Source organism: Mustela nigripes, chromosome 8 (genome assembly GCF_022355385.1).
Source record: "Mustela nigripes isolate SB6536 chromosome 8, MUSNIG.SB6536, whole genome shotgun sequence".
Classification (NCBI taxonomy): Eukaryota; Metazoa; Chordata; class Mammalia; order Carnivora; family Mustelidae; genus Mustela; species Mustela nigripes.
The window spans coordinates 10034599-10056178 of NC_081564.1; the positions used below are offsets into that span (position 1 = coordinate 10034599).

Below are 21580 nucleotides of genomic sequence, written 5' to 3' on the forward strand. Positions count from 1 at the left end.
AGTGGATGGATGGATGGGTGGATGGATGGATGGATGGATGGGTGGATGGATGGATGGATGGATGGATGGATGGATGGGTGGATGGATGGATGGATGGATGGGTGGATGGATGGATGGTAGATAGGAAGGAAGGATAAAGCTCAGCCTAGTGACAGCTTAGTCTCAAGCACAGGTGCATGTAATCACAAACTTAAATGCTAGAGCTGAAATTAAACCCCTCATTAAGCAAACAGGAAACTGTAGGAAAAAGAATGTCCCAGAGACACACACCAGTTACTGATAGAACTAGAAACGAAAGCCCAGATCTCCTAAGCCCCAAGCCAGGATGCCTTTAAGATGAACACACACACACACACACACACACACACACACACACACACACACCCGTCGGTGACTTGCATTCACGGGAAGGTAACCAAGTTAGAGAAAAGCACACCCATCTGGAAGGTAGGCAGCTCTCACTTCTATCCTGGTTCCACCACTTACCCACTTTTGCCAACTCTAAGATCAGGCTCAAAATGGCAAGTTTACAGGGCCTGTAAGATGATGGGGACTAGCCCAAACAAGGTCTGGGGTCAAGGTGAAGAGACCTCGTGTGTCTCACAATTAATAGGAAATCCTATATTCTCTCTTGTTCAGAGTATGGTGGCTGGAGACTGGGCCAAAGGGCCTTCTGCTGGGTTCAACCCCAGCATTGCAAGGATGGTATGAAAATGACACACTCTTCCTCGCATGTGGTATCAAGATTCTGCCACTAGATGGCGCCAGAACTGCACATTCCCTGCTGAGATCCCTCTGGGGAAGGACCGGATAAGGATCGCTTTTCTGGGGGGAAGGAACCTACTGGGGAATTCTTAAATATCTGTGGCAGTGAATGAAAGAAACAAGCTGGCTCCTGGCTCCTCTTGTTTATGTCTTTGTAAAATGTGCTTGTAAGCAGTAGAGCTCAGCCAGCAAGAGGGGAAATCTTATTGAAATTCTGTGACCCTATGGATATCCTTCCCCTCTGGGGCACAGGCTTCTTTGCTCCCCGACACCAGCGTTTCTCAGACGTCCCTGGGGATCAGCATCCCCTGAAAAACTTAGTTAAAAAGCGAGGCCCGAGCTCTGTCCACTTGGCTGTCAGATCTCCTCCAAAGCTAATCTGGATTTAAGAGCCTCCTGGGCCCGTACACCAGATTAGTGCGGCAGCAGGATTCTGATGGGCACCCAGTTTGAGAACCACTACCCGGCATCACAGGGTCCCGTTCTGAGGGGCCCACTGCCTCTAACGCCAGCCTCCAGGGCCCTGCCTTCCCCTTACCTGCCTCCTCAGAGTCCCAGTCCCCTTGACTCACCAGCTAGGCTCCAAAGCAGAACACACCGTGTGCATCTATGGACTCTATTTGCTTCCAGGTCTATGCCAGCCATGCCAGCCCCATTTGTTCAAGAAGCCATCTTTCCCTCCCCTCTCGGAGCTCCCCCTTCCTCGTTTATATTGTGTTTTCCATCATTCCGTTTCTGTCGATCTTGCCTCAGGCCAGCACCGTGGGGTTTTCAGGACTGTCATTGAATTATGGCAGAAGGCACGCCTCCCCTCACCTTTTAGGTGAACACACCGCGTCCCTGACATAAGAAGCCACCGACGGGTGCTGCCGAACCCCAGCGGACCTTCATGGCTGGCTCCCTGGGGGCAGGGTGCCCCAACACCACGGGTTCTCCATCTCTCTTTTTTTGCCCCAGGCTTGAGCGAGAAGCCCACCCCCCAGACCTACCGAGAGCTCAGAAGAGCCCTGGACATGACCAAAGCCCACCCTGGTGAATTCTCCGTCTGCTTTGCCGAGCTCCAGCAGAGGTTTTTTCACAACCATCCGAGAAAGCTGAAGGATTTGATCCTCTTGGTAAAGTACTGGTACCAACAGGTAATTTTCAAATTCTGTTTCTAGGGCGGTCGTCCAATTCCCCTTCGCCGAGACCATCCACAGCCAGGAAAATATGACGCTCTTAAGTATAGAGCTCAGTGCATTTTTTTTTTTAATTTCATTCATTTATTTATTTAGAGAGAGAGGGAGATCGTGATGGGGAGGAGGCAGACGGAGAGAGAGACTCTCAGGCAGACTCCCTGCTGAGCATAGCGCTCCATCTGAGGACCCCGCACTCATGACCTGGGTCGAAATCAAGAGTCAGACGCTTAACTCACTGAGCCCTCCAGGCGCCCCCAGCTCAGTGCCTTTTTATAACCTTTTGAACAACGTCCAGATCAAAACAGGGCACCTTTCCTCCGTGCAGCTACCTCAAGTCTCTTCCCAGTGAATACTCCCCACAAGTGACCACCGTCCTAACGTCTGTCTCCTCCAGTCAGTTCTGCTTGTTTTTGAACTTGAAATCAGTGGTGTGTGCCATCTGCTCAGCGTGAGGTCTGAGAGATGGGCCTCTGCTGTTGCACACAGTTGTGGTGTCTCGTTGTCCTGTAGGATTCTGTCGTCTTGGCTGGTCACACCTTTCTCCCTTCTGCTAAGGACGCTTGGGTTGTGTCCAGATTGGGACCATTATGAATTAGGTTACTATGGCTATTCCCCTATGGGTCTTTTTGTGAGTTTAAGCACTCATTTCTCTTGGGTAAATATACAGGAGTGGAAGTGTTGGGTTTTAAGTTATCTGAATACATAGACAGATAGATAGATAGATACATATCTACGTGACGTATTTATATATTATGTATGTGCACATAATAAATACATATGCAGGATATATAGTATATCGTTATATGGTATATAAAACATATATCATTACATAAGTACATATAATATATTAAGTATATGTAATAACATATATATTAAACTTTAGGAAGTACCACCAACATTAGTTTTCCCAAACAGTTGTCCCTAATAACGCTCCCATTAGTGACATATGACAGTTTCAGGCTCTCCGCACCCTTGCCAACACCTGATACTGAAATCCATCGGATCTGAGGCATGGCGTCCTTTAGGCATGATGGTTGGGGGTAAGTGGGTCCCCAGATCAGCCACTGTCCCTTTCTTCTCCCACAGTGCCAGGAGAGGCTGAAAGGTCTGTACCATCTGCTCGTGTATGCCTTGGAGCTGCTCACGGTCTATGCCTGGGAACAGGGGTGCAGAGCAGAAAACTTTGACATGGCAGAAGCCATCCGAACTGTCCTGGGGCTAATCACACAGCAGGAGCAACTGTGCATCTATTGGATGGTCAACTACAACTTTGAGAATGAGACAGTCCGGAACATTCTGCTGAGCCAGCTGAGGTCACCCAGGTAGCAAGCTTCCTTCCACCTTCTCTCTTTACCTGTTCACCTGCAAGCCAGGCTGTGCCGCTTAGCGTGAAGGCTCTGCCCCATCCTTCCCAGCCAAGGATGCTCCAAAGGAACCCCAACAGCGGTGGGGAGGGAGGCAGGGCGGGAACTAGGGGACCCTGACCAATGCCTTTCACATTTCAGACTGTCGTCATATTTTGCCCCCCAAACAAACACTTGAGAGGTGCTTCCCCTTACGGAAGGAAGGGGCTAACCATTTAATTACGTTGCTCACAGAACATCTCTGCAAAGCACCGAGGGCAGGAACAGAAGGTATAGCCATCTCAGACAAAGCACCCGAGGAACCGAGAGGAAACGTGGGTCTGGGTTACCAGACGCCCCGTCCAGCCCTCCCTTCCCAGCGTGAACATCTTCTTCCACAGGCAGCCCAACTGATTTTTTTTTTTTTAATCTGATGGAATTCATAGGCCGGTAATCTTGGATCCAGCCGACCCAACCAATAACGTGAGCAAAGAGAAGGCATGTTGGCAACTCTTAAAGCAAGAAGCTTGGAGCTGGTTGTCTTCTCTCAGCCCCGGTCAGTCACCTGGACCATCATGGAATGTTCTGGTGAGAGAGCTTTGCAAATACAGCTCAGGTCATGCTGCAGGGAGGGTGTCCTGATGCCCAGACCCCGGTCTTAGCCAAAAACACCATGTGCGGATTTCCTATAGCTGGGGTGACAAATCGTCACACGCCGGTGGCTTACAGCAACAGAAATGTACTCTCTCGCAGATCTGGAGGCTAGAAATCCAAGGTCCAAGTGTGGGCTGGGCTCTGTGAAGGCTCCTGGGGGAGGATTCCTACTTTTTCTGGTGGTTGCTGGTGCTCTCGGCATGTGGCTGTGTGTCCCTCCCGTCTCTGCCTCTGTTGTCACATGGCCTTCTGTGGTGTGTCTTCACAATGTCTCTTCTCTTTGCGCCTCTGTCTCCATGTCCCCCTCCTCTTAAAACGGAGCGAAGAGAGAAGGACACCTGCAGATTAAAGATTTCAATGAATCGCCGCAGGAGAGAGAGCAGGTGGAGAGTGCCTGGCAGCCGCCCTCTCCCCAGACTCAGGGCACAGATCTAGGGGCCGGCTTCCCCACCCACCCCCCAAAGAGAAGTCCATCCACCACCACGGAATTCAGAGCTTAAGGACTATTCGACAAGAATGTCATCAGTTTAGGCCACTGAATCCTTTCCGTTTTTCTGGGGGTCATCGGATGACAGGGGGACAAAGGTGTCATTTGAGACCACAGAGCGCAACCAAATTCCACATTGCACAGACACGCAACTAATTTACACCCGAAGAACCGTGGGGGTGAATCTGCATTCCATTTGGCACAGAAAGTTGAGGGTCAACTGAGCAAAGATGGGATATAAGTGAGCTTCCCAAGTGCCCAGGGCCCTGGACGGGGAGGACCCTGTGGGCGGGGAGCTCCCTGCTGGGATCCAGAAGGAACGTGCTTGGCCCACTCCTTGTCCCGACTTTCCCTGGACTCCGGGCTTTGCTTCTTGACCTCGATTTTCCTGGCTTCCTCAAACAACCTTTAAAAAATATCCACCCCACCCCCAACTCTATTCTGACCACTTTTAAACATACAGAAAAGTTGTGAAAATGGTTCCGTGAACCACTGCGTCGACCTGGACACGCACACGTTTAACCCTTGACCTCTCCAGCTGCGTCCCGGTCTGCGAGTGTGTACGCACACTCGTCACTGTCAGTGTTGTATATGTTGTTTCCACTGGGCCGCTGGAGTTGGCTGCCGGAGAGGGACATTCTTTTAGCGAACCACACTCAATGATCAAATTCCAGAGATTAAGACTAATACATTATGACCGTCCAGCCGTTTCCAGATCTTCACAGCTATCTGAAGAATGTTTCTGGTAGCCAGTTTTTCCCCAGCCCACGCTGCTTTTAGTTCTCATGTGCTGCCCCTAAGATGTCTTTTGATCCCTGCTTTTGCTCTGTTTTCTACCCAATCAACCTGTTTCCAGAACTAGGAGGCCACCCCTCTCAGGAGAGCTGCTGGAGGCCACTCGGGCCCACAAGCTGGTGCATCAGGGTGTCTGGGCACTGCAGGGCACACATGCACACACACACACACACACACACACACACGCCCCCCACCCCCACGATACTCAGCCGGGTGGGAAGGGCAGTACTGGTAATGAATTTGCCTTCAACCAATGGTGAAGTCCATTGCCAACATCAGGAGGCAACCAAGGTCGACCTTCAACTTTAAAGCTAACCAGCCGACCCGTGTCCCCAGGGAGAGCGGGCCCGTCTTCTCTGTGCTCACCAGCAAAGGGACGGTGTCTGTACAGAGCAGTGTCCCTTTCCCCGTTGGAAGGAGGGAAGGAAAGGAGGGGAAAGAGAGAAAGAAAAGGAAGGAAGAGGAAAGAAAACCACAAATTCCAAGGCCGAGAAATATCACAAATTTAATTTAATTTAAAGCTTCTAGCCTTCCATCTCTCTATAAGATGCTGATGCCCCTGCCTCCCTCTTGAAAGGACCCTGTCATGACCCTGGGTGCACCCAGATGATCCAGGATCATTCCCCCATCTCCAGAGCCTTAGCTTAAACACATCTAGAAAGTTCCACGTTCCATATAAGGAAACTGATGCATAGTTTCTGGGGATTTAGATTGGCACATGTGGGGAGGTGGGGTTGTCACCCGCTTCCACCTCCGCGGACGGGGGCCTCTAGGGTAGACTGAACAGGTGGCGCCTCCCATGGGGTGTCAGGACCCGTGACATGGAGCAAACCCCACAGTCTGAGTTTTTCTACCAGAGAGGAAAGAACTGTACTCCTGCGCAGGCCAGACCCCAATTAGAGAGCAGAATATGCTTTCTTTCCAGAAGTGACCCCAAGCGCAAGAAAGGGGCATGTCCCACCCTCCATGACCCCTTTTGGAGCAGAGAAGTGTCCCTTCAGACTGAACCCACTGGCCCGCTGATCCAGGCTGGCTCTCTGCTCAGCACACTGAGAACAGTACCAAGGGTTGAATAGTGTCCCCCCGAACTCATGTCCACCTGGACCCTTGGAATGGGAGCTTCCTTAGACGTGGGGTCTTTGCAGGCATCATTAGAGAGATGAGGTCATCCTAGATGGGCTCTGACTCCAGTGACTGGTGTCCTTATAAGAAGGCACAGGGAGACCGAGACACGCCAGTGGCCGGAGTGGTGTGTCTACAAGCCAGGGAAGGCGAGTTGTTGCTGGAGCCTCCGGAGGGGGGCTTCCTTGCCCCTTCCCTACAGCCGTCAAAGGCTGCCCGGCTCTGCTGACACGCTGAGCGCCGACTTTAGTCTCTGGAACCCGAGAGAACATACATTTCTGTCGCCGGAACTCCCCAGGGGTATGTTGCTAGGGCAGCCCCGGAAAACCAATCCCCAAGGGCACGTGTGTGCAGCAGAAGCCGATGAGGTCTGAGAAGGCTCACGTGTGAGCATTTCTCCAGAAATCTGCAGTCCCTGCAGTCAGCGGAAGAGAAAGGGGGCACAAAGGTCCAGCCACAGAAGGCCTTGTCACACCCAGAATAGCTTCGAGTCCCGGGAAGGGTCAGATCTTTCTTGGGGGTAGGAAGGAACAACTCACAGTTTTTGTTTTGGGCTGGGGGGCGGCGGGGAGGGCCTTGGGCACTGCCCTGAACCCTCTAGAATGTTCTCGTGGTGTGTCAATGAAAGCACTGAGTCTCCGTCCACCTTCGCAGCCGGTGCCGCTGTTCGCCACCCCAGGCCATCATCTAGACAAGTTTATCAAGGACTTTCTCCAGCCCAACAGACAGTTCCTAGACCAGATCACCGAAGCTGTTAAATTCATCCGTGAATTCCTTCAAAAAAATTGCTTTAGCCATTCAAGGACGAAGGTCCAGAAGATTGTGGAGGTGAGCATTGGCCTTTCTCCCACGTGGTTCCTGGAGCTCTGCAGAGCCCGCCCGTGGACAGAGGGCAAGGGAGGAGGGGGCGAGCGGGGGAGACGGGCACCCAGGACTGCGGCTCTCAGTGGGGTTGCCCACACCCTGCTTCCATCACTAAGGATATACTTCTGGCTCTGTATGAGCTTCTGGGGGGCTGCCGCGACCCTTCATGGCCTTGGCCTGGGACCTGCACCTCCCAAACTCTGCCTCTGTCTCCCCATCACCTCTCCTCTGAGGGGCTCCTCTTTTTCCTCTTGTCTCCTAAGGACACCTGCCATTGGATTTAGGGTCCACAGACCCCTCACTCAATGACATCAACAAAGACCCTTTTTCCAAGTCAGGTCATGTTCTCACATTCCCATTGGGAACCATTGGGGCTACCATTCAAACCACAGCATCTTCTAAGCTCAGTGTGTACTGAGCCAGAACGTGACCTCTCTCTTGCTTTAATGACCACAGCCCGCTAAGCCCCATCAACTGAGCTAAAGGTTCATTCTTGTCCAAGACTCAAGGCCACGAGCTAACCTGCTTCCCTCCATCTGTTGGTCAGCGACCAGATCACCAGGTGCCGGTCCCAAGGAGGGAGCAGGGAGGTGCCCATACGGTGCCAAACGGACCTGGGAGCCTGCTGTCCTGAGACAGACCCAGGGACCGGTACCAATATCCCATGAGTGTTGAGTAAAATGTCTCACTGAGGTTCATTGGACTGAGTTCATGGTCACAGGCTGAGTTCACAGGCAGTGCTAGAATTGTCAAAGCTTGTTTCCTCCCCTCCCGAGATTCCCATTAACCGGATAGTAAAAAATAAGAAAATGTATAGCGGCATATCATAGAAGAAAATAGGAAGAGAACCACCAGTGCACAGGATGTTGCTTTCTGCCTTCCTGAAGTTGGAAAGAGTTGTCTGCTAGGTGACATTCAGACCCTGGATATGAGGAGGGGGCAGAGATGGGCTGCTGAGGCCAACACTCACAGACCAGCTGCATGAACGAAGCAGGTTTGCACACCTGTTTATACCCTCCCCTCGCCCCTAACCCACTGCCAGGCATTTACCACTCATGGGTAAAACCAAGGTGCTCTCTGTAAAAATTGAGTGAGCTTTTTGGGGGGCAACCAGGGCTGCAGGTGTGAAGGTCGGTGCCCAGAGCAAAGCCCCGAGCATCATGCGTGGAACAATTCTCTGTGGGGAAGCTGGCTTCTCCCCCCGCTTGCCCTCGAAGCAGCCTGTCAGCTAAGCTCTGCCTAACACACTCTTTAGAGCAGAAAGGGAGGAGGAAGAGGAGGAGAAAGGGAGGAAGAGAGAGGAGGTAGGAGGAAGTAGAGAACCCTGTGAGGCAGGGACATACAGAGCCCCCATTTAGTACCCGACCCCTTACGGAAAGTTTGCAGAACACCGTACCTGAATCATCAGCATTCACTCCAGGATCCGCAGCTTGCAAGAGTAAACAGATGAATCAGGGAACTTTCAACGCAATGCAATGATTGCTTCCAGCTTGATTTCTCTCAGGTCACAGGAATTCCCATAAAGCTAAATGCTCTTTGGGAGAACTCTTGAGGAAGTTGACACGAGAAGTGGGTGATGGGTAATAGCCCCTCCGTTGTTCATGGGTTAATAAGCATGAGAAAGCCTTTGGAACCAAACTATTCGTTTGAAAAATTGAATGCTCTGCTTTGGACTCAGCCCTAACTGGACTCTAACCTTGGCAACCTCATTAATGAGCCCGCTGCTGCCAGCCCGTGGCGGGTGAGGGGCTCGGGATCTAGAAAATGCTGGATCTCAGCTTGCCTTTCTTCACTAGGGAGGGTCGACAGGCAAAGGCACAGCTCTGAAGACTGGCTCCGATGCTGACCTCGTTGTGTTCACAGACTCGCTTAAAAGCTACACCTCCCAAAAAAACGAGAGATGCCGTATCATCAAGGAAATCCACACACAGCTAGTAGCCTGTCAGCGGGAGAAAGAATTCGAAGTAAAGTTTGAGATTTCAAAATGGAAGGCTCCCAGGGTGCTGAGTTTCTCTCTGAAATCCAAAGTGCTCAACGAAAGCGTGAACTTTGATGTCCTGCCTGCATTTAATGCCCTAGGTGAGACCCCCTCCCCCAGACCTTTGCTGCTGGAGGAGGAAGCGGGGTTCTGGGGTGATGGGGCGAGGAGGGTGGAGGGAAAGCCATGTGACCTAGCATTGGCTCCTAGGTCTAGTGCCCCCAAGAGGCGGCACGAGGAATGGCAGCAGCCCCTTACACCTAAGGACCTATTCATTCTCCTTTTCCAGTTACTCATCCAAAGCATGGCCAGGACCATGTTCCTTACATTTTTCTATTCCTGTAGTATCCCTCGCAATATCCATCAAAGAATGGGGCCACAGGCGTTCTGTACACATTTACAAATAAAATGCCACAAGTATTAGTGAAGGAAATGAAGGAACAGACTGGGAAGAATGTGAGGCAAAGACAGGAAATCTGGGTGCCTTCAGTCTGCTTTGGAAATTCGGTTCATGAACAACAGATATGTAATGTTGTATTAAAATAAACCAAGACCATTTCAGCAATTTTTGAAATCAGAATCAAAAAGACGCTGATACCTTCCCTCTGAATAGTTCTTAGTGTCTCTAGAGAGGAAATAATAGTATAAATTGGGGGTCAGCTATTTTTTTTTTAAAGGCAAGGTAGCAAGTATTTTCAGCTTTGATGACCACACAGTTTCCGTCACAACTACTCAATTCTGCCACTGTACCCCGAAAGCAGCCATAGACAATACATGAACAAAGAAGCATAGCAGTGTTCTAATAAAACTTTATTTACAAAAACAAGAAGTGGGCCAGATTTCGCCTACCATGCATAGTTAGCAAACTCCCAATCAGTGCTGTTTAAAATGTTTTTCTGTGATAATAACCATGTTCTACATCTACTGACAGTTTGAAATGTAGCTAATGGGACTAAGGAGCCACATTTTTTATTTTATCTCCCTCTAGTTCATTTGAATCCAAGTAGCCACATTGTTTGGTGGCTACTGTATCAAACAGTATACATCTAGATAATACTTTGATAATAGCACCTGTCCTCCTACAGACCATATAATTTTTTCAACTATCCCATTACTCCCAGTATCTTAGACATTAATCGTTCAAATATACAAACAGATTCTGAGTCATCGAATTAAATCACATTGGTCAAAAATATTTGGAAATGGTTACTTTTATGCACAGCAAAGCACAAACGAAACATCTCCCCCTTGCTAGGTCAACTGAATTCTGACTCCCCACCCAGCCCCAAGGTCTATGCTGATCTCATCGATCTGTATAAATCGTCAGACACCTTGGACGGAGAATTTTCCACCTGTTTCACGGAGCTGCAGCGCAAATTTGTTGTCTCTCGGCCCACTAAACTGAAGGATCTAATTCGTCTGGTGAAACACTGGTACAGGCAGGTATGGCCGCTCTCACTGCAGCTGCCTGGCAGTGCCCATGCGACCGGTTCCCATCAAGTGTTCTGTGGGCCCAAGCTCTCCCATGCTGGGGGCTGAGTCACTCTGGGGATCCTATCCACTAATCCTGCTTGTCTCTGTGGCATCCCCATCACCAAACCCATGAAGCTGGGTGAGCTGTAGAGCACCTTCTCCCATCAAAGCAGCCGCATCTGTCTCATTTTACCTCTGCTCTGACCCCCCAGAGAATTGGGCAGGAATCCAAGTTATTCTGCTCCCCAGGGCAGGTGAAACCGGGACTTTCCATGCCCACAGGTCACCAGCATGGCTTATCCCCCACTCAGCGTCCAGCGGAGCACACACAGATGCTAGCCTTGGAATACAGGTTGCAAGCTATAGGAAGGACCAGGGTGTGCCTTTTCTGTAACAGTTAGCCTCCCTCCATTTCCGTCACTGTCTCGCACAAAGGGGAGCCTCTGAGTATCTCCGTGGCAGCAGACACCCAGCCCAGCAGCAGCTGCTTCCTGTGTACAACAACCTGAGCTTTGTGGTTTCCAACCCAGAAACTCAGAGAAGCGGCTGTATCCCCAGCCCCAGGGTGCTCAGAGGGCTCGGGGCTACTGTGTGACCTTGAGCGAGTCACTTCCCCTCCCCGCGCCTCAAGTCTTCATCAGAAACGTTGACCTATGCCTGCTTGGTGGGGGTGTGGGAGGATTAGGAATGACATGTAAAATGTCTGGCCCCCTCTGTCAGCCCGCCGTGGGTGTTCTGAAAGTGGTCGCTGTTGTAGAACTCTAGGGAGTCCTATATGGCCGAACCCCAAACCAGAAATCTACAAGCCTCTAAGGGAGGCCCCGCTCAGATCTCCAGCAGCCCCGTCCCATCAGCCCTGCATCTCATGCCTCGGTTGCCCTGCTGTGGCCCCGGGGACCATTAATGGGAGGTGTCTTCCACGCTCTGAGCTCACTGCTCCTCCCCGCTTCGCCAGTACTGCCTGACCTTCCCCTCTTCCCTCAGTGTGAAAGGAAACTGAAGCATAAAGGGTCTCTGCCCCCGAAGTATGCCGTGGAGCTGCTCACCATCTACTCTTGGGAGCAGGGGAGTGGGGCAGAGAATTTCGACACCGCGGAAGGTTTCCGGACGGTCCTGGAGTTGATCACAAAATATCGGCAGCTCTGTGTCTTCTGGACAGTCAATTACAACTTTGAGGATGAGACTGTGAGGAACTTCCTACTGACCCAGATCCAGAGGACCAGGTGCTCTACACCCTGCCACCCCCTTTCCTTAACCGGATTCCCTCCAACGCCATGACAGCCACCCGGATTCTCCTCCCTGGGCTCGGGATTCAGTGCTCCCCCCAAGAAACAGGACAGGGGCGGGTGAGGAGTGGAAAGGTGCCAACCAACAGAACTTCCCATAGTCTCTGGGGAGGAAGCCCTTGTGGGGGAGGGCAGGAGAGCACGTTATCCAGGAGGATTAGAGAAGGAAGGACCAAGGTACCGGTCTCTAGGCTGCTTCCGTCTTCCTAGGTTGGAAGGAAAAGTGTGAATTCGTTAGCAGGTCTTAGAGCTGTGGAAGTGGGAAGCGTGTCCCTGAGAAATAACGCTATCCTTCCCTCGTGGCTGATTCATCCTACAGGAGAATTAGATTTTATTCGATTTATTGGATCAGCCCTCATCTCCCCTTCCAGACCTGCATCCCGCAAAACCGCTGTCCTTCAAGAATAGCAGGGAATCTTAGCGTGTCCATTCAGTGCTGCCAGCAGAGCCCCAAAACAAGGGAGGCAAAAGAAAAGGAACAGGAGGAAAGGAAAAAAGCTCTGAGAAAGAATAGAGGAAAAGAAAGAAAGAACAAGATACCATGGGCTGCCTACCACGGCCATGGCCAACATGACATTACGGTTGATCAAATTGCCCAGCATATTTCAACCGATCTAACAGGAGGGAGATGTTTCTATTATGCCGTCCTGTGTACAGTAAGGAACAGCTTTCAAAATACTATTGGCGAATGTCACGGGATTCTCAAAAATCACTTTGTGCTCTATCGGTACATTTGAATTACCGGCACCTAAAACGTAGGACACGTTGTTTTGGTGCCAGAAGTGGAATGGGCCCCCCGATTCTGAGGTCGCTGGTTTTAAAAAGCATGTCGTGTTTCGGACTCTCCTTTAGGCCTGTGATCTTGGACCCAGCGGACCCCACCGGCGACGTGGGCGGAGGCGACCGATGGTGCTGGCATCTCCTAGCAAAAGAAGCTACCGAGTGGTTGTCCTCTTTCTGCTTCACAGATGGGACTGGATATCCTGTGCAATCGTGGAAAGTGCCAGTAAGGATAATCTAAAGGAAGTGCCGTCTGGAGATGCCCCCGGGACACGCTTACCTCCAAGAGCTTTTTCCCTCTGTAGCAATATGGAATTTGTTCCACCCCAAATAACAGATAGCCCAACGCAGGAACTGAGAACAAAACAAAATAGGCATTTTTGTTTGTTTGTTTGCTTTTTTCTTCTTGTTCAAGAGTCCTAAGGCAGGTGACCCAGGACTCGTGCTACAGCTCTCTAAGCGGGTTTTCTCCACCGGTTGGTGTGTGGGGGTTGGCTAGTTCTTTGTGCAGGGGGTTATCGGATGCTAAGGGCATCCCTGTTCTCGATCCCCTGGAGGCCAAGAGCAGCACCCGCCATCGTGGCCACCAGAAAAAGAGGCAGACACCGCCAAATGTCCCCGGGGGCATCACCAGCTTTTTCTGGCCACACCTTCCTTAGCTGCTGATTTTCGTCCCAATTGCACTGCATCTCCAGGCGGCAGGTCGGGTCCCGGCAAGAAGAACAGCGAGGGGGAAGATACATACCCAAGTTGTCTTCCTAGAAGCCTCATCCGGCAAATTATCTTGGGTTTCATTGCCTGGGATGGTCATGAGGTTCCTCGTAACTTGAAAGTGACTCCAAAAGGATGCGGTATATGGGGCAGGAGTCTTCACTGTGGATGGAGGTTGGCTCCTTTTCCTGAGAGTGTCGGTCACACCCGTTCAAAGCTCCGCCTCCTACCGGGACACCTGCCCACGGGGTACAGTGGTTGTCCCACCAGGTTCTTTCTCAGCGTTTTTCCAAGCAGGTTTTCTCAGCCTCAGCGGTTGCTGACATTTGGGCTGGATAATTTTTTGTTTTCTGGGGGTGGGGGGGCCCTCCCGTACATGGTAGGGTGTGGAGCAGCAGCCCAAATCTCTACCCTCTAGACGCTACCCGGTCGTGACTATTAAAAATGTCTCGAGACATGGCCTTTGATCCTTTAGGGAGCCAAACAGCCCCCGGGTGAGGACCCAGCTTGAGAAGACCCGCTCGACCCTGGGGTCCGCTTTGGTTATCCAGATCTGCCCTAGAACCCATCCCAAAAAGTTGTTCCCGGTCCTACTAACCCTCTTGGATACGCTCCTGCTTCTTTTCCTCTGAGTCTTTGAACCAGTGGTGTTAAGTGCGTGGGATCCGTCTTCTTCCGGCCCATACATTTCTTTCTCTCCAGATAGTGCAGACACCAGGCAGCTGTGGCATGGGGATTCAGCCTCTGGTCAATGAGATGTTCGCCTTCAGAAGTCCTAGAACCCAGGAATGGTAATGCTAGAAGAGACTTCTGGGGGTCATCCGGCAGCTGCTTCTTAAAGAACCCGCTCGCTGTCACCGTGGCCAGATCCACTCTCCTGCATCCCTCCTCTCGCTTCTCTGACTCCTCTCGAAACCAAGACCGCCCAGTCCTTCCCAGACCAGCCCGCTGGACTCTCGCTCTGCACGTGACCCGCCTTCCCAGACACACCCGCGCTCACCGAGCTTCACCGGCTCCATCATTTTTTGTCAACCACAGCGTGTTTTCCACTTAGCTTTTCCTTCAAGCCTTAGCAGCGCGATTTCTCTGTAGTCCCAGAGGGAAGCCCTTTCCCCGCCCCTGGGATCCTATAATTTCGTGATCTTGCTCTCACCCTCCTCCATCCTGGCCAACCTCCCGCCTCTTTCCCTCTGCACACCGATTCCTGTCTACACCTGCTGAGCCGAAGGTCTCCCCAGCAAGTAGCGAGCTGATGTCTTCTTAGCCCTTAAAACTTTCCAGAAGCTTGGATTATAACTGTTGCTTCACAGGCATAATAGCCTATTGACTCCCCCCACACCCCAGCCCACCACGATGCGTGCCTTCTGGCCGGATCTCAAGGCTTTATGCTCTGGCTTTAGCTTCAGAGATACCTGGATGTCTGCGTGTTTTAACCTCAAATATCCACTTCAAGCTTTACCACCCCGCGTTATGCCACTACACCAACCATCACAGAATGAAGAGGGTGTCCAGTCTTTGTCCCCAGCTCCCAGCCCAGAGCCTCAGGACCCAGGGAATTTCCCGATAGGAGAGTCTTTACCACCCCCAGGAGCCTCGTCCAGCTGTCCCTGAGCTGACACCAATGGGGTTTAGGGCCTTTGGTGAGAGTTTCCAAGGAAGGACTGGCCACGCCGGCGATGCCAGGCATGTAATGAGAGGGTAGAAGCTTTCAGTCCCATCCCCCCAACCTCCCAAGAGCAGACTGAATTCAAGCACCTGGCTACTGGTTTAATTAATCATGCCTTTGTAATGAAACCCCAATAAAGACTCTGGACAGCAAGGCTTGGAACGCTTCCTGGTTGGAGAACAGAGCTGTGTGTTGGGAAGATGATGAACCAAACTCCAGGGGGCGGGCCTCCAGGGCTCCCGGCCCTTCCAGCTCCTCCCCCCCCCCCCCTCCCGTCCTGTGTTTTTCCTCATCTGCCTGTTCATTTACATCCTGTAGAACAAAATGGTGGTGGTAAGTATGGCCTTTTTCTGAGCGCTGTGAGTCATTCAAGCAGGTTGTTGAACTGAAAGGGAGGCCGTGGAAACCCCTGAATTTGTAGCCAAGTAGGGGGGCGGGGGGTCCAAGTAGTCTGAGCCCCCCACTCACAGCTGGCATCTGAGGAGGACCTCGCCCTTTCACTGTGAGCCCTGCATGGCCTCCAGGTAATGTCGGGGTTGGAGTGACCTGTAGGACCCCCAGCTGGGGTCGTGCCAATGGCCTGGGGTTGGAACGCATCACTGCTCTTGTCCAGAACAAGGGCAAAGGATAGAGCCCTTGAAGAAAGAGCGACCACTCTGCCTTTACGTCGTCTTAGCCTACAAGGAGATGCCAGACCCTTCCAGGTGCCCCAACTCACACTAGAGATATAGAAGGAGACCGTAAGGCCATAAGACACTGCCCTAACCTCACAGGGCTTATGACGTACCTAGAGGTGCATCACCTGCACCCCTTCACTAAAAATGAGCAACTGTGTACAGCTGCGTGATCAGTGGGACGGGTGTAGTGGGCTAAGACTTGGAACAAGAGAGAAAGTAAGCAGCTCAGAACGTACATCCCAAAGGAAGGAAGGAGCCATCCTGGGCCTTTCCTGCCACTGTCTTCTCAGCATTTGCCAGACGTTTAAGTTCATTCAAAGCAAAGATAAGAGCGCGTCCGCAGTGATCAAGAAACACGCCACTGGCCGTCATTGGAAGGCTTGAGAACACCAACCCTTTTCTCAGAAGTTGGGCAAGTCCCGGCAATGAATAGGGTATAACTAAGCCCATCCTTTCCTGTACAGACGGTATTTCAGGATAAACAGACAGCTATAACTAATAAGGAAAAACATCTTTTTTACAAAAGGATTCAACTTAATAGTTGTTGAAAGGGTGAAAATGAGAAACATCACTGTTAGGCAACCTTCGCTGAAATGAACCATGAGGCAGAGACTACGGAAGGGTGGGACCAAGGAGGAGATGCCGGCAGGGGGCGCTCTGTGACGGAAGTGGGCAGACCGCCACTCCCCAAGCCCTCCGTGGGATCAGGGCATCAGGAGGAGAGGGACTTGGCTGTGCCTGCCGGTGGGAGGCAGTGTCGAACACACAGCACCATCCATGAAATGTTTTGCCAGGTTAAAAAAAAAAAATGGCCATAAGAACAAAAGGAATTGAGTTAGCAAATCCCAGAATAAATGTGGAGGCCAGACACACTTCATAGGGGGAGAACGTCAGAGTAAAAAGCCAGGAGAGGAACTGTTGGTGAAAGAGACAGGAGCCAAGACCGCACAAGAGTCCAGTTAGGCAGAGCTAGAGGTCAAGGTCCCAGGCCCACTGGCCACTCTCAGTTACCCTGGCAACAAGGCCGCCACTTACCCCAAAAGAAGTAAACAGTGATTAGAAGCAGGGCTACACGTGGCAAGCGGCCAGCAGCCCAGGAGGAGTTTGGGAAGGGTTTGAGGGGGAGACCTTAAATGAGATCATCAACGGGAAGAATTTGCCGATCAAAGGATCTTCTGGAGCCTGTCTGCTGGAGGGTCTTCGACCCCTTCTCCAGACAAGTTTGGTCAAGTCGGAGCAGGTGAAAAACGGAACCGCTCTGCTTCTGTTGCTTGACATCAGCGCCCGGGATGGATCTCACACAAGGAAAAGATGCAGAAAATCCACTCTCTGTCTTTCCTGGGGCTGCCCCGAGTGGGGCATAGACCTGGAGGGGAGCACAGGGAACAGAATGTGAGGACTCAGTAACCCAGCGCAGCTGAGAGATGGAACCAGTCAGTTCCATCCGGGCGCCCACGTGCCAGGCATGGGCACGTCTGATGGAATTCCTCATATATGCGCCGACCCCAAGGCTCTTCTCTTGCCTTTCCCTTCGTTGGGGGCCAGTCTGGGAATTGCAAGGGAGAAGCTCTCGTGTTCTAAGGGACAAGGCTCCAATTGATGGAGCAGGAAGTCATCACCAGGGGAAGGGGAAAGGCTCAGTTGCTGTTAATTGTGTATATAGGGTAAGGGTTATGGGGGCAGGAAAAGGGATCCTTCCCCAAGGCTTGGCCGCGGTGAAGAAGGTGCCACTGTGAGCTCCAACAGCGGGAGAGGAAATGCCGCTAAACACACAGGATGCCTGGGGAAGCCAGGAGCGTGGCAGACAGAATAATACCCCCCCCCCAAGGATGTCCATGCCCTGGTCCCTGGACCCTGTGGATATGCTACCAGGGACTCTGATGGTGGGAATAAGTAAAGGGTCTTGAGAGGGGGAGAGGAATCTGGGTATTCACATGGGCCCAGTCGAATCCCATGAACCCTTAAAAAGTCCAGAGCCTTTCCCACCCAAAGGCGAGAGATTCTGCTGTTGGAGACGCAGGAGGACGTGTGTGGCTGTGGCTGGCTTGGAGATGCAGAGGGTCCCGCGTCCAGGAACGCAGGCCGCCTCTGGATGCTGCAAGTCACGCAGGAGAAGGTTTCCTCCTCTGGCCTCAATGCCAGGGAGGGGCCAGAGAGGGGGGAGGAGGGAGAGCACCCTATCCCTGATCTCTCCTCGCTCCCACCATTCCCAACGTAAAAGAAAAACACCTGTTTTCTAAAAATTGTCCGCGTGATCTCACGCAAGGGAGCGTGTCAGCCCACTTACACGGGGCGGTTTCACACTCCCGGTCCGTATCGCAGGCCTGCCGGGGGTGCGACTCCGGGGGTGCCATCCGCACCGAGCTGTGTCTGTCGGGCTCACACTCTCACCCCGGTTCCTCCCTCCGTCCCCTCCTGTCTCCCGAGGATCTTTCCTTCCACTCCCGCAGCCTTTGCTCTTTGCTGCCATCTTGTGGTCATCGAGAGAATTACAAGTCCTAAAAGGCAATGAGGTTTGCTTAAAGCCCCTGGAAAATGTTAGGGGAAGAGAGAGGTTCCCTCTTCATGGGAACCGTGATCCAGACAATAAAGCATATTTAAGCAATCTGTTATTTCCGCATACTCCCTAGGAGCATAGAAGGGAGAGGCAACCAACGGCCCTTTAAAAAGCGTAGGGACGGGCGCCTGGGTGGCTCAGTGGGTTAAGCCGCTGCCTTCGGCTCAGGTCATGATCTCAGGGTCCTGGGATCGAGTCCCGCATCGGGCTCTCTGCTCAGCGGGGAGCCTGCTTCCTCCTCTCTCTCTGCCTGCCTCTCTGCCTACTTGTGATCTCTGTCAAATAAATAAATAAATAAAAATTAAACAAAAAAAGCGTAGGGACACTGGGCAGATGATTACTGAATTAATCCTCTGAGGAATTTCCGAAATCATTCTATGGTGTATATTAGAGAGATAAATCGGTCTTGCAGGGCGCCTGGGTGGCTCAGTCAGTTGAGTGTCCAACTCTTGATTTTGACTCGGGTCATGACCTCTGGGTCATGGAATCCCCACATTGGGCTTAGCGCTTGACTTTGAGTCGGCTTGAGGTTCTCTCTCTCTCCCTCTCCTTCTGCCTCTCCCCAACCCACACTGTGAACATAAGTAAGTAAATAAATAAATAAAATCTTGAAAGAAAGAAAGAGAGGGGTCTTTCCCCTTGACCTCGAATGTGACCAAGAGGAAAAGAGGGATTCAAGTCTTCGAGTTTGGCTACCTTTCCCACTTTTTAAGAATTCCCTATTAAAAGGTTAATGCAGGAAATCCTAAAATATTGATGGAATTGTGCTCATGGATTAGGATGCTGAATATAGTTCAGATGACAATACTACCCAAGGCCAAGCGCAGATTTAAAGCCATCTCTATCAAAATCCTAATGGTATTTTTAATTTTTTTTTTAATATTTTATGTATTTATTTGACAAAAATAGCTAGAGAGCACAAGCAGTGGGAATAGCAGAGGGAGAGGGAGAATCAGGCTCCCTGCCGAAGACAGACGCTTAACTGACTGAGCCACCCAGACGTCCCCGCTCATGGTATTTTTTTATGGGAAATGAGAAAAACTCATCCTAAACTTCATGGGGAATTTCAAGGGACCCAGAATAGCCAGAACAATCTTGAAAAATAAGAACCAAGTTGGAGGACTCACATTTTCTGATTTCAAAACGTGACACGAAGTTACAGTAATTGGAACAGTTTGGCATCTGCATAAGAATAGACAGACAGACCAACAGAAGAGAACCGAGATCCCAGAAATGACGGCTTACATTGATGGCCCACTGGTTTCAATAAAGGCGCCAATGTCACCCTTTTACAGAGGAGAAATTGGTCTTTCTAGCACATGGTTTTGAGAAAAGAGGTTGCACACATGCCAAGAATGAACCTGGGCCCTTACTATACACCGTATACAAAAATTAACTCAGAATTGATCCAAGACCCAAGTTCTAGGAGCCAAAACTATAAAGCCGTCGGAAGAAAACAGGCATGTCTTGCACTTAGCCATGGTTTCTTAAACTGGGACACCCAAGCATAGTCAACCCAAATAAAAATAAATAAATTGGATTTTGTCACGATTAAAAACTGTGCATCAAAGGACACAACCTGGGAGTGAAAAGACCACCCACCGAATGGGAGAAAACTTTCGCAAACCCTATCCGATAAGGGTTTCATACCCCGAATATATAAAAGACAACGACTCCACAACAAAAAGACAAGATTGCCGATTTTAAATTGGGCAAAGAAGTTAAAGATAAACAAGGCTGGGAAATACATGGAAAGATGCTCCACGTCATCAGAGAAATGCAAATCAGAATCCTAATGGGCCGTACTTGGCCCCCAGGAGTCTGCCTATCATTGAAAAGCCAGAGAAGCACTGGGACAGGCGTGGGGAAGCGGGGACCCTCACATGTTGCTGATGGGATTGTAACACCATATGGCTGCTGGGGAAACCATCTGGCAATTCTCCAAAAAGTTACATGCAGAAGCTCTGTCTGACCCCGCAATTCCACCCCAAGGGATACACCCAAAAGAACGGACCACAGGTACTGCTATAGTCCTAGCAGCATCATTCTCGGCAGCCAAAAGGCAGAAACAGCCCATATGTGCAGCCACAGACCAATACAAGAGAAAACTGTGGCCCATCCGTGCAATGGGAGAGCAGTCAGACATGAAAGGAATGACCTTGAAAACATTCTGCTAAGTCACAGAAGCCAGACACAAAAGGCCAATTATTGTACGATTTCACGTATATGAGAAATCGAGAAGAGACACCTCCAGAGACAGGAAGGAGATCAGAGGCTACCAGGAGCTGGAAGGAAGGAAGAGCAGAGGGTTCCTGCTCGATGGGGACAGAGCTCATGTCCAGGATGATGAAAAAGTTCTGAAGAGAAACAGAGGTGATGATTGCTGAGTATCGGGTATGTCATTATGAGTGATCGCACCCCTGACAGCGGCTGACGGGGCACATCTTAGGTCACGTATGTTTTAACCACAATAAGAAAATCATAAATAAATGCACACACAACCTGGGAAAAGACCATCTCAATGAGTCCACTAGAGCCCAAACTGTGGTAATAAGTGGGGATAGGAGGAGAGGCTGGATTGTGAAGGGATCTTGAGAAATGAGAAGCATGAAAACAAGCCCATGGGACATGTGACCTGCCTTGCACTGTGTCCCGACGCGTTCCTAACCCTTACATCGTGAGCCCGTGGCTTCCGTAAGATCGTAAGTAGGCGGAAAGCTGCAGATAGCCTGGACTCATAGGAATTGTCCCCTTAGCACTGTCCCTGGCCGACAGGACCAGCCCCCACCATCTTGCAGAGACCAGAGCAAAATGAAAACGCAAGACCCCTTGGTCAAAAAACATGGAGAGTTTTTCAAGACCGTGACATCAGAGCATCGAGCCAAACACACCTCGAGTGAGGAGCCCATGCGGCTGGCCCTATCGGGAGCTGAGAACTAGCAGGTTGCTGAGCAGGTGCTGGGAATCCAGGGGCGCTGGATGGACGTAAAGAAGAGAGAAGGGGCGGGCGGGAGATCCCACGGTGTCCAGTGGGGTTAGCGTAGCCAGGCCAGACTGGACAGGTGTAATACTCCGTACCACACCTCACCCTGCTCTTCGCTCAGCCTCGGCCAGGCTGGACTCAGCTGGTCCCAGAAGGAACGATCAGAAGCTGCTGAATGTCACTGTGTTCCTTGTGGCCGGCGCAGAGCTCTTGCTTCATCATTTTCATCATCTCATTTGATTTCTGCCTACAAGATAGATA

The 21580-nt window shown here is 51.1% G+C and overlaps 1 protein-coding gene across 1 annotated transcript in view; it reads left to right on the top strand.

The window, feature by feature from the left end:
- LOC132023746 (2'-5'-oligoadenylate synthase 3-like) overlaps positions 1–15273 on the top strand; it is a 44783-nt gene extending 29510 nt beyond the window's left edge. Inside the window, 10 exon segments of the mRNA XM_059409896.1 lie at positions 1723–1901; positions 3030–3265; positions 3733–3874; positions 6999–7172; positions 9005–9287; positions 10442–10629; positions 11644–11882; positions 12798–12951; positions 14139–14219; positions 14221–15273. Of these exon segments, the coding sequence (XP_059265879.1) occupies positions 1723–1901; positions 3030–3265; positions 3733–3874; positions 6999–7172; positions 9005–9287; positions 10442–10629; positions 11644–11882; positions 12798–12951; positions 14139–14219; positions 14221–14490 (1946 nt within the window). The 3' untranslated portion in view covers positions 14491–15273.
- Positions 15274–21580: the final 6307 nt, after the last annotated feature.